The 13,190-nt window shown below is 39.5% G+C and overlaps 1 protein-coding gene across 2 annotated transcripts in view; it reads left to right on the top strand.

Annotated features, from left to right (window-relative positions):
* LOC121883936 (protein kinase C beta type) overlaps positions 1–13,190 on the top strand; it is a 99,410-nt gene that overhangs the window by 46,555 nt on the left and 39,665 nt on the right. For both annotated transcript variants that reach the window (XM_042392381.1, XM_042392380.1), the window contains exons 6-8: positions 5,448–5,604; positions 6,344–6,478; positions 8,871–8,967. In XM_042392381.1, coding sequence (XP_042248315.1) covers positions 5,448–5,604; positions 6,344–6,478; positions 8,871–8,967 — 389 coding nt within the window. The remainder of the gene's footprint in view (positions 1–5,447; positions 5,605–6,343; positions 6,479–8,870; positions 8,968–13,190) is intronic.

Raw genomic sequence — 13,190 nt, 5'->3', positions numbered from 1 at the left:
TTATGATATATTTATTATATATATTTCATATTTTTCTATTTAATGTTTATTGTACTTCTGTACTTCTTCTTCTGTATTTATTTATTACAATTTTCTCTATTTATCTGTACTGAACAAGTCTCATTTCAAGAGGATAGGTTGAATTCAGCCTCACCTTTGTCCTGATGGGAATTCGCTGACCTTTCTCATGTTTTATTTAACTGATAAATGGAAAATGGTAGAGAGCAGTGTCACCACCCTGTTGTTACTCTTTGTAGTGTCTTGTCTTACCTCCAGGTGGCAGCAGAGGCTTACATTATTTTTGCTTAGCGCAGGCAGCTCAGTTATAGCTGTGCCTTAAACTGAAAACTTTCTTGATATAGAATCAACTAAATAAACTTTTTGCAGAAATAAGACTGCCTAAATTTTAGATATTTCAGTTGTGAGATATCTGTTATTATTTTTAGTTCTGCTTTAAAAAAGAAAGAAAGAAAAAGGATTAATTGGATTGCACAGCAGCATATGTAATCAATGTACTGGATCTGTTCATACAGCGAAAAAATACGTCTCCACTAAATAATGCTAAAATGGCAGTGCAACTTGTTAAACATCCTACGTCTTATACAAATATTGCATGTGTCTATTTCTGCATATGAAAGTATTTTCCCTGCGTGGTCTTTCATCGGGATTCATACCTTTTTCTATTACTTGCTTATTCTCTCTTACTCTCTCTTCTCTCTTGTTGATTCCCACGCTTGTAGACCTGATCATTAGCTGGGATTTACTGTTGGAAATGATAAGACAGCAGACTTATCACACACAGACTGCTATAGGACAGCAGTAAAGGCTGAACCAGGCTAAAAGAACAGAATACACAAAATAGAGTTTAATGGTCAAACTGTGAAGGAAAATCAGCAGCTAATAATTTTGTTTTATACATTTTATTCTCATCTCTGTGAGAGATATCAGTCGGCCTCAGAATATTATTGTCACCACCTGCAAGGATTGTATATTCAACACTAGTACACTTAAATTTAAAGTACAGGTAGAATTTTTTGTGCCGTTTATTCTCCTATTTTGTGATAGTTGCAGCTAATAAGAGGCAGCAGGGGGTGCAGTACTTATTTTTGTCCACAGGGGTCAGTGTGTAGCCACCAGCAGCTTGCTCCCTCATTGCAGCGAGGTAGAGAAAAAAAATGCACCATTGAGAATGAACTGTAAAGCCACTAGGAATGATTGTATGGCTAAACATAGCAGAAGCCGGTGGAAATGGCTGCTACGTTGAGAAATGCATTTGTGCTGTGAACTCTGGTTGTGGATTTAATCAAAGCAATTGACATGAGTGTAAAGTGACAATTTATTGATCATTTTTAAGTCACTTCCCTCCCTCCCCCTTCACAGGGAGATCAGAGCTCAGGGTCAGTGGCAGAACAGCACCCATGGAGATTGAGGGGAGTCAGCGTTTGGTTCAAGGACGTTCCAGCAGGAAAAATACAGTGGGAATGAGGCTTTGAAAGTTGCCTACTTCCTTTGGTTTTGCACTCATGATGATTGGGTGTTTTGGAGTTCAAAATATATGCCTTCAAGAAGATGATAAATAACAGTTCCATTGATTTTATGTACAATCAAAACTGATGTGAAAATTTGACGTTAAATCAATTGTGGTTTCACTGGGCACCAAAAACTCAAAATCTTAGTGTTTTCCTTAGAGACTTGATACATTCTAGACAGTCTTGTTGGGAATGCAGACACCTAACCCTTTCATTAATGCCAGCACCACCAACGTCTCGTAAATACACTCAAAGTCACTTAATAGTTTGAAGGACACTGCACTCACAGTAGAAGACTTTGATGACAAGTGAGCATAATGTTTTAGACATTTTTATTTCAATCTAATATCAAGCTCAAACTAGTATAATTTACCCTTTGCTCATGATACAGATTTGATCCTATAATTGGGGTTTTGATTTTTGACTTTTTATCATTCAAATTAAATAATCCAAAGATTCAAGAGCAGCTGGTACATCATCATCTTGCACATCAAAATAGCCAGGCAGGGATGGAGTTGTAGTTTAAGACATTTCCTCTGCCTAAAAGCTGAACACAGGCTTCACACTGCTGCTCAGGCTCTTGTTTACCCAAAATTTCCATATGGTGGCAGAAAAAACCACAGAATCACTGGCAGATTCCTGAATAGAAATCAAAATTGGCCACAGATCATGTTTTAGAAATGAATAACAAATTATGCGCCTGTAATTTCTTAGTAGCTTAGATAAATTAGCGGGTGTGTCTCTTCAAATGATTGAGATCACACTCAGCTAGGGGTGTGAATCACATCAATCATTCATTTTCTTTGGTCTACACCATAGTGGGGAAAGATTATTTATTTCACTAAACAAACTTTTGTGAAAGATAATGTAATGGATTATGCACCTAAATGATCCTCTTTGGCATTAGTTAACACATGTGGACATACTGCAGCTAACATTTGCATCAGGTCAACAACTGTCTAATTATACCTGTCCAGACAAGCAAAACTGAATACATAAATGTTCTACAATAATTCAAATCAACCACTTGTTTCACCTCCCCAAGAGGAATTATCTATGACTTTGGTAGTTTTTGATCACATGTGAAGGCAAGTAGAAGTTGGACAGACCATAAGAATCCAACTAAGACTCTGATGAGGCTGTTTCTCATGGGAAAAGGTGCACTGCCAACACCCACGCAGCTGTGCACATACAGTATTCTGCTGTTACTGCACTCTTATCTCCACTCGCCCTCCCTGTAGACTCAAATACACATGTTATCTCTCTCTCTCTCTCTCTCTCTCACACACACACACACACACACACACATCTCTATACAGACTCATACATGCTCTTGCAATTAGCACATACTGTATGCAAGCAAGAATTTCACACATGCATACACAGTCACATGTACAATACACATTCACTCAGACATAAACAAACACACACACACACACACACACACCCTTATCTATTTGCTGTAAGTGTCCTATGAGACTATTTGGCATGCTATCCTCTTTATATCTCCCCTCAACCAGCATTTGATGGTCACTTTAACAGGCATCATCTAATATTTATTGACCTGCTCCGCTGAGGGTTTAATGCTGGCCGTAGGGTCTGTGCTGTGGTTAACCTCTTGGAGCTTAGCGTAGCATTGCATCTTAACAGCATGAAAACCTAATTTCTCTGACATCTTGAGGTTTTCTCACACTGCGAGCTTGCTGGGAAGCTCTCCTTTCAGTCCTAGTTTGGAGGATGCTGCATGTTAACTGTTTTTGTAAAAGTGTGCTTTAGTTTTTTCAGTGGTTACTGAGGAACAACACTTGCTATGGACCAGACATACTTTTAGGTTTCTACATTTGTCATGATCTGTGGCAGCGGGCAGGGTCAGATCTGATTTTAAGTGTCCTTAAGAGGTAATAAAAAAGGAATGTCGCCTCTCTCCTGGGGTGAAGCCTGAGCTGGTGTCTGAGGTTGAGAGGCACCAACTTGAAACAGTGAGTTGGTCTCACACACACAGTGCACAGATCCAAACTCCTGCACAGGAGTTGTCCAATCCTGCATTCTCTGTTGAGTATTCAAGGAAGAAGGATTGGAAATTAAAATGTTTCACCTGCTCCCCTCACAATCTATTTTAGCCATGCTATCAGTGTGGCTCTAGGGATGGTAATGTCAGCCTCTTCATTCTGAATCTCAACAAGTATTGGATATATTGCTGTGAAATTTGGTACAGGCTTTTCCTAGATGATAAATTCTCATGACTCATAACATCTACTTGATGGATTGGCACAAAATTTTGTACAGACGTTCTGTACAAATTCTGTACAGCTGGTTCCCAGCTGATGAATCTTACTGACGTTGGTCATCCATTGACTTTTCCTCTTGCCCCACCATGAGTTTGACTTTTTTGGTTTTCATTTCAATATCTCAATAAATGTTAGCAAATGTTAGCATGCTAACTTGCAATACTAAGATGGTAAACATTATACCTGTTAAACTTAGACATGCTAACATTATCAATTGTGAACATGTTTCCATACTGGCATTAGCATTTAGCTTTTAGCTTAAGTACAGCCTCACAGAGCTGCTAGCATGACTGTAGACTCTTAGTGTTGTTATGTAATGTGCCACGACCCATAGTATACAAGTAATATAGCAACATAGTTTTCTCTGCCATTTTTCTGCCTGTCATTTCCACAGACGGCTACATTAAATACACAACTGAGGTATATTGGCTAGTTATTTTGTGCTGTGTGTGTGTATGGGGGGCGGGAGAGGTTCTTGCATGTGTGTGTGTGTGTGTGTGTGTGTGTGTGCTTATGTGTGTGCTTATGTGTGTTCTTGAGTGCTTCCCTAGCGAGCTGCCTAAGACACAACAGCACCAGCCCTGCTTCTGGTAATTGGATGTGACCTCACAACTTGACCGGCAACAGTAATTGCACACACACACTAACACACACTAAAAAACCCAATCACAGGGGATTTTATGCCACTGGAATACAATTACAGCCCAATAACAGACAGCCACAAAAGAAGGATTAGTGTCGGAACTGGCAACCTTCATCTGTCTACATGGTCATTACAGACAGATCTGGCAACCCCAAGGCTTTAACCCCCAATACAACTTTAAGGGTTTTGGTGTGTTTGTGTGTGTGTGTTTGCCTCAAGTTTACCGTGTCTAATTCAATTTGTTGGTTTCAGTGGAGAGTTTTGTCATTAATTAGATTACAGACAGGAAGTACCTTGCAAATTCAGGGCACACAAGTACAATGAGAGAACTGCTGTTTTCATTCATGCATACCAACAGCATGTGCAAAAGGGTCACGTAGAGTAGAATATAAATAGAAGAGTGTGGTGATTAATCGTGATGTTTTTAGCTTTTAAGGAAAATGGCTCACCAAATGGAGAGGAGAGTCCCTACTAGTTTTTCCAATTAGGAAAATAATATTGTTGTCCACGAGGTTCAGAGCAATAAAGTGTGTGAAGGCAGCAGCAGGTGTTACCCTTGAAGACAATGTTCTACACAGCAACCAAACTGCAGTCAAAATGTGTGCAGTTAATGTAAAAAAAATTACATCTTTATCATTTCATTCATTTTTTGAAGATGGCGTTTGTTAAGTTTGGTTACTTTTATATGCGACAATAATATTGTAAGGTAAATCAATTAATGATTTATTTATTTGGTTTGCTTTCAGAAAATCATTTTGTCTCATAGAAATTGTGAGTTTTTAAGCCATTTTCACTGCTGATCCCAAAAGTCAGCGTACACATGCAAACCATTTCCCATTTCTGTCTGCAACATGTATTGTAACTGATTCTTATGTGGAATTATGTTGTCTCTTTATCTCAATATCTTTCTTCCATCTTTCACACTCTCCCTCTCTTTTCCTATATCCTTCCTTCTTTCTTTCCGTTCTTCCTACTTTCTCCCTCCAGTCAAAGAGGCCAGGAATCTGGTTCCTATGGACCCCAACGGTCTGTCAGACCCCTACGTGAAGCTTAAACTGATTCCAGATCCCCGCAGCGAGAGCAAACAGAAGACCAAGACCATTAAGTGCTGCCTCAACCCCACCTGGAATGAAACCTTTAAATTGTAAGACCTATTTAGACCATGTTTGGTTGTTTTTTATTTTTATTTATCACTGAAGGCTGTTTTTCTTCTGTCTCTATCTTTCCTCTCTTCTCCTTCCATCAGTCTTTCCCAATTTTATCTCTGTTTCTTCTCTTTCATCTTCGGTGCCCCTGTTCCTCTCTCTCTCCCTCTCTCGCTCAGCGCAGTGTTTTAAGAGCATCACATTATGCTTGGCTTTCCAAGCATGTGTAACCGCTGGCGCTCAGATAAAAACATCTGGCTCCTTATATTCATAAAACCTTGCTTTTGGGGTTGTTTACTGCAGTTGGCTCCAATTAGATTCTTAATAAGCGTCATCACAGTTTGCGTGGAAGGAGACTTGAATTTCCAAGTATTTTGGTTCAAGCAGATGTTCAGTGCAACCAGAGAATAGAAGGGCTTTCCTTCAAACATGTGTGATGTGAATGCAACCTGAATGTAACATCATTCAGGCTATACGTGAAGATATCCAGATAGCTATTGCTATATATGTCTTGCATTTGGTCAATTAAATGGGTTTGATTGCCTGTTAGGTGCTCTTGGGGGCCATAAATTGTTATGAAAGGACAAAAATGGAAATGATAAATCCAAGACTGCTCTGACGTGGCTTTAAAAGTTAAAATGGTTTCAATAGGAGAGGGTTAAAATATAACAAATATCACCTACAGATATCACTCTCAACCACCATCCAATTGTTGATTTTCCTCATTTTCTCTCCCAGCCACCTGAAGGAGTATGATAAGGACCGCCGTCTGTCAGTGGAGGTGTGGGATTGGGACCTGACCAGCCGCAATGACTTCATGGGATCGCTGTCCTTTGGCATCTCGGAGCTCCAGAAACTAGGAGTGGATGGATGGTAAGATGAAAGGAGGGATGGAGGGATGAATGGAAGAGGGGTTGGAGAGACATGAGGCAGAGAAACAGCACAGGTAGAGGAGGAGGGAGAGTGAAGGTGACCTTGTTCATTACTGCACTGTAGGAGAAATACTTTAGTTGGAGCTCCTCTTTTTATTCTGGTGATACTCAGTGCCAAGCATCTCTACCCCGTCTCTTTATCTCTGCTTCTTTATCTCTCTACCCCCCTCCCTCTGTCTCTCTCTCTTTCTCTCTCTAGCTCAGTCTCTGTATCTTTCTATCTTCCTCTCTTCCTTTCTTTTTGCTGACACTGCCCTGTCAGGGCTTTTAATGAGATGCCAGCGTTTGAGGTGGATTGGTGGAGGTGGAGAGATGCCATTAAAAACCTGATATTCAGAGTAAAGAACCTGTGCAAGTGTTTGTTTCCCTCTACTCCATCCATGTACTGCTCCAAAGCCTCCACCAGCCAGGGGGAGGAACAGAGTAAGAGTGACATTAACATAATACCTGATGTTTAAAGAAGAAGAAGCAAAAGAGTTGAACCTGTGACATAATCTCTCTCCTCTGTGTATAAATGGAAATCCTCGAGTGAAAGCTTACCCTTTCATACAATGTGAAAAATAAAAAGATTATGACTTTATTACAAGACTTATTCTGTTATAGATCGCATTTAACATGAGTTGTTGTCAGATGAGATTAAAGGTGCAGTGTGTAGAGTTTAGTGGCATCTAGCGGAACAGACTTGGCAGAAATGGAATATAATATTCGTAAGTATGTTGTAATCAGTGTATAATCACCTGAAAATAAGAATCGTTGTGTTTTCGTTACCTTAGAATGAGCCCTTTAGGGCATAGGGAACGGGTCGTCTTCCACATAGCCAATCATGTTGCACTGCCATTTTTCTACAGTAGCCCAGAAAGGACAAACCAAACACTGCCTTTAGAGATGGCCTTTTGCATTTTTCACAAGTTTTGCGGCCACCATAGGTTCTCCTACAAACTTGGAAGGGAAGGGGGGGCGGGGGGTTTTCAGTTTGTTGCAATCTGCAACCTCACCACTAGATGCCACTAAACCCTACACACTGCACCTTTAAGTGGTTAATACAAATCATCATCCAAACACAATATTGCTAGGAGTTTATTACAATATGAGGATAATTTATCTGAACAATCAGCAGCAGATTTAATTGTTACCTGATAAATACATCATCTGTCTAATAGAAGCTCTGCAACCTCTGCACTGAGTTTAAGTCATGTCCACTGTGCAAAGCCTTCAAAACCAATACTCACAGTTGTCTTTAATGCAGCTGTAATCAATATTTTTACATTAACAATGAATCAAATAACTACATGTAGTGTGAAAGGAGTCGCTGGTAGTGACAGACAAACGGAAAATTATCATCTCTGCAGTTTCCCTCAGCTTGATAGAGTTTTGTAGCATCTTTTAGCTCATTGTTTTGGTTTTTCAGCCTTTAACTTTAATGCATAGAGTAGAAAAACAGTATGAAGGTACAAGCAAATCCCAACGTAATGAGCTAGAAAGCCATTATTGAGTAGACAAAGAAAAGAGTACATAGAAGTGATGTAATTATATGTACATCACATAGGTTCAGGGCTCTTACTAATTGTGATGTAATTTTAATTCAAATGGACAAAGTTTCGATGCAAGTTGGATCATCGTCAGGTCAAAAATAGGCCATTTTGACCTAACGATGATCCAAATTGCATCGAAACTTTGTCTGTTTGTCTGGCTTTGGAGTAAGTGTGCCGGCGATATTCTTTTTCCAAAGAAAGGAGTACAACCTGAAGTAACTTAATCATCAAAAAAAAAAAATCCAAAGAACATGCAAAGAATAAGTAGTGTCCATATTGTCTATTGACAGTGCTGCCGACATTCAACAATGACTATTTAGCACCATGTCACAAAACTATAAATAATAAAAAAGGAATCTTACTGACAGAAATGGTTGCAACCAACTGTGCCCACATTTCCTGAGAAGATGAAAAAAAATGCAAAATAGTAAAATATTGTATAAATAGTTAAATAGTGTGTAGTGTAAAATAACACAGTTGAGGTTACTACAGCATTAATACCCTATGCCATGAGCTTTGAGGTTAAGTCGTGGCATCAGTAATGGGGCCAATATGAAAAATTATATTCTATTGATTGTGTGAAATGATAAGCATCTCAACCTTGTTTGGGCCCATCTCTATCAGGCTTTGCGAAATCACCATGAAGGAGAGTGAATTACGAAACAATCGGCTGATTGTTCTATAGGACGACTAAATCGGTGCACTAACTGTCAGCATCTTTAGCTAATGGCAGCAGTTACATGCCTAAATTGTATAAACTAATTGGGAATTGATTTGGCTGGAAATATGCTCTCTCTTCAGGTTTAAGATGCTCTCCCAGGAAGAAGGCGAGTACTTCAATGTTCCCGTTGCTCCAGAGGGGGAGGAGGGTAACGAGGAGCTACGGCAGAAATTTGAGGTGTGTGTGTGCGTTTGTACTATAACTTTTGTATAGCTGTGTTTGTGTGTGTGTGGTGTGTGTGTGTGTGTGTGTGTGTGTGTTTTTGGGTGTGTGGGTGTGTGGCTGGCATGTGTTTGAATGTGTCAGCATTGTATGCTTGTGAATGTGTGTGTGTTCACTATACATCTGTGAGAGCCTGAGTGAGAGCCTCTCTGGGAGAGCTGTTAGCAGTTGGCAGGCACACTTATAGTACCATCCGGTCTGGCACAGTGCAGGTCCAGACGTGTGTGTGTGTGTGTGTGTGTGGCTGACCAGTAGGCCCACTCATTAACACATTTGGCAGAGGAGAGGATAACCCTACTCTGTGGTTTTACACTTCTTTTTTTCTCCTCTTTTCCTCCTCTCCTTCTCCTCCTTTTTCGTCTTGCTGACAGTAAAACACAGAACACCAGAGTCTCATTCTGAAATGTGTTGATCACAGAGTTAGGGGGTGATTTTTGTCCCTGTTATAGGTTTCAGTTTTAACAATGCTCAATTGAGATAAAGGATCATGAGACAGAGATGCTGCTGAAAATGGGCTACTTTTTGTGCAATGAACTTACGGGTGAAGTATTTGACTCCATGATTTTAACATGTTTTAGAGTCAGTTTTGACCAGCCATCATTCAATCTCAAATCTACAGACAGTTATGTAGTCAAGACTTAAAGGGCACTCACTCAAGTTTACGTTGCAAAGCCAAATCACTAATCTTAGGGAGTACTATTCAGCCTGTGAAATCAGTTGTATAAAGTCTTCTGCAGCTCTGGGGGGAGCTTTGTCAAGTTTTAGAGAATTACTTAAGTGCTCAAATTTTAACATAAAATCTGTATCACAAAGTGGGGGTGTGGAGTTGGAAAGACTATCAATTGCATTATTGGAAGTGTAGGATCCAGCATTTTTGAGGTTGACAAAAGTCAGGATATCTTCTTGCTGCATCAATTTGGACCATTTTTTCTTTAAACCTAACACATCCCAAGACCTCCAGTATTATGGAAGTTCATGATTAAATTGCTGGAGTACTCTCTAAGAGTAAAACTAATCAGCCTCTTTGACTTTGGAGCCGCCTAAATGAGGTACTCAAGCTCACTAAATCAAAATGATCATACACACGTACACTTTTGAATGTTGGTTGACTCAGGAGGAAGCAAGAGACACTAAATGGATTGCAGTACTTCAGTTTTCCTCTTTGTTGTTTAAGAAACACTTCCCTGTAAGTTGAAGATTTTTCTCCTGTGAGCATACAGTTAGTGATGTTTGGCCAACTGTGACAGCTCCATTAAGGAGGATGCAGGCCTATGTGATTATGTAGACTGATAAAACAGATGTAGTTTCCCTTTTTCCTGGTACAAGACCTCTATGTGTTAGTTCCCTCCTGTGTTCTCCTACCGTTATATAGTATTATATCAGGTGTCCTAAAGTATATCATCTTTATCTGTTGTGAACATGTTCTAGTTTTAGAGAAGTGCTGTGAAATAATATTATTTTCACTGTTAATGGTGTATTTAGTGAAGAGTCTGGATGTTGGCTTTGTGAGGAGGTGTTGTAGCCTTTTATCTTTCTTTCCTCCATGTCTCTCCCTTCTTCCTCCTCCCTCTTTTTGTTTTGCTTCCTTTTCTCTCCTTCAGTTATCTGTTTTGTCCTCTGTCACCTTCAGTGCCCCCCTGTGTGTTTCTCTCTCTTTATCTGTTTTTCTTTCCCTCCATCTCCTCAAGGTCATGGTCCTCAGACGCCTCAGACGTTCACTGAGACACACTCTCAGGGGGAGGGCTATTACACACACACACACACATACACACACATACACACACATACACACAAGCATGTATGCATCCTCCTGGGTGAAGCTTTCAGTGAGGAAGAAAGACACAGAGGCAGACAGAGAGATTTCACTTTGGTAACATGACCGGCATGCCACCTTTTCACCCCATCCAGAATCACACACACACACACACACACACGCAGGACAGCTACAGTAATAAATAATGCATGTTGTATGTATGCACGCACACACACACAGATGCAGTCACACTCAAAACATTATTCAGAGGCAGTTAAGGAGCAGACAGCTAATATCCTGCTAATTCTCATTTGGAGCTGAGACACATTTCAATTCAGTTCAGTTTAATGAAACTTTATTGGCATGAGGTTTAAACATGAGGTGATTAAAAACATGTTGAAGCATATACAAAAACAAATAGTGAAGTGAATAATACAGTGCCATACAAAAGTTGAGACACTGACAGAATGAGAAAGTGTGTCTAAACTTTTGACTGGTATTGTATATAAAATGAATTTCAGTTCCTTTTTTCTCTGTCTTCCCCCTTGTTCTTCCTCTATTTCTCTTTTCTGAGGTTTTGTCATTCTTACGCTTTTTCTTTCTCTTTTTTTGTCTGTCCCACTTTCTCTTTTCTTTTTCTTACACACTCACATCAAGGGAAAGTGCTGAATCAAAGGAGAGTGAGAAGGGGGAAATGGAGGAAAGATGAAGGTGGAATGTCGTATTTTAAAGGAATTTGACCAAACTTTTTTTTTTTAATTTTTCAACAAACAAAGTGTAAATTTCCTTCATTTTTATGCGTTTAAGCAAAATAAGATGATGGTAATGTACTGATATCTTGGACGCTAACCTCATAATTATAAGAACAATAAGAAGTCATTCAAAGTGTCATTGAAAAAGAACGAGACACCTGCAGAGAGAAAATTGGGTAAATGTCCACGGGAATTGTTTTTAAATAGTTAAGCTGTCACACTGCTTTCGTGTCAATGGGAGTTGCTACACAGAGGCTGCATTAAGACAGTGAAGGTTTGATTTAAATTTGAATTTATTCCACACATGTATCACCAAGTAAGTGCAAAGATTTTATTATTTATATACAGCATATGTCCCTTCTTACCGTGATATTTTATAATGTGCACAAAAATAGTTGGACACACAAGGCTGTAGACTGAGAGACAGGAGAGAGAGAGCAGCATTAATCTCTGAAGGCTTCGCGAGTGTTGCCTTCAGCATGCTCTGCTGCTCACAAATACCTGTGTGAGTGTGTGTGTGTGTGTGTGTGTGTGTGTGAGTGTGTGTGGTTGTGTGTGTGTGTGTCAGAACAGATGGAGACAGATAGAGCCTTTTATCCATTGATGAGTCAGGAAGCGTATGGGTTGCATCACTCACACACACACACACACACACAGACATACACACACACACTCAACACACACACATGAATCCATATAGTGAGGAGAGTAGTTGGATGCTTCACTCTGTCAATTTTCAAGACCGGGCAGCAGAGAAATTACTGCAACTGCCCAGACTAGAAGAAGTGAAGACAGCCTCATTGTGGATCAGCAATTTAAGATAAGATAAGGTTAGATAAGAAGCACCTCTGTAGCATTTTGCTAATGTCTTAAGATTTTTTTAAAAATTGAAGCAAGGCTTCACAAAGTGCAGAATAAGATTACAATAGAAGTTTCTTATGAGAGAGTCAGGACAAGAGAGTGTGACAAGGTCGACGCAGAGACGAATCTATTCAGAGAGAGACAGAGTTAAAAATGAAACACACAGTGAACAGAAGAGAGAGACGGGGAAGTGGTGATAGACATGAATAAATGGAGTCAGAGACACGGGCCAGATGTATAAAGATGAAGTACAAATGAATTATTTTACAGACAGAGAGATGGTACAAAAACTTTCAGTGTGAGTGGGAGAGAATGGTTGAAGGACAGAAACAAGGGAAGTGTTGACAGTCATGATTGAATAGAGTGGCAGACTCACAGGGAGGTCATATTTGTTATGGAAAGTGTGAATCAGAGAGTAAAGTGCCTGTACAGAATAATTGAAATAGACTGAAAAAAGGGCTAAAAACTTTCCTCACTTTTAACATATATGCCATTTGCACTTCTGTCTCTCTAATCTAATCTGTGACATTAAATTTTGGAAAAGAGGCTCATGTGCCAGCAAAAGTTGTGTGTTTTGTTTGGGGAATCTAATTCCTTTTGCACTTTGTGATTTATTTATTTTTTAAACTATTAAAATGTGGCTGGCCATGACTTTCACCTCTCTTTCTCCTTTAGTTCAAAACTTTGAATGTGAAATATGTGTTACGGTGCAAAATCTTTACTATGGTTTGCTCAGCGTATCCTAATGATTATAGTTTAAATACTGGTGTTGGCAGTGATGAAAGATAACCATAACCTGGTTTAAAATTCTC

This window comes from Thunnus maccoyii, chromosome 18 (genome assembly GCF_910596095.1).
Source record: "Thunnus maccoyii chromosome 18, fThuMac1.1, whole genome shotgun sequence".
Classification (NCBI taxonomy): domain Eukaryota; kingdom Metazoa; phylum Chordata; class Actinopteri; order Scombriformes; family Scombridae; genus Thunnus; species Thunnus maccoyii.
This window is presented reverse-complemented; position numbering and strand designations above follow the sequence as displayed.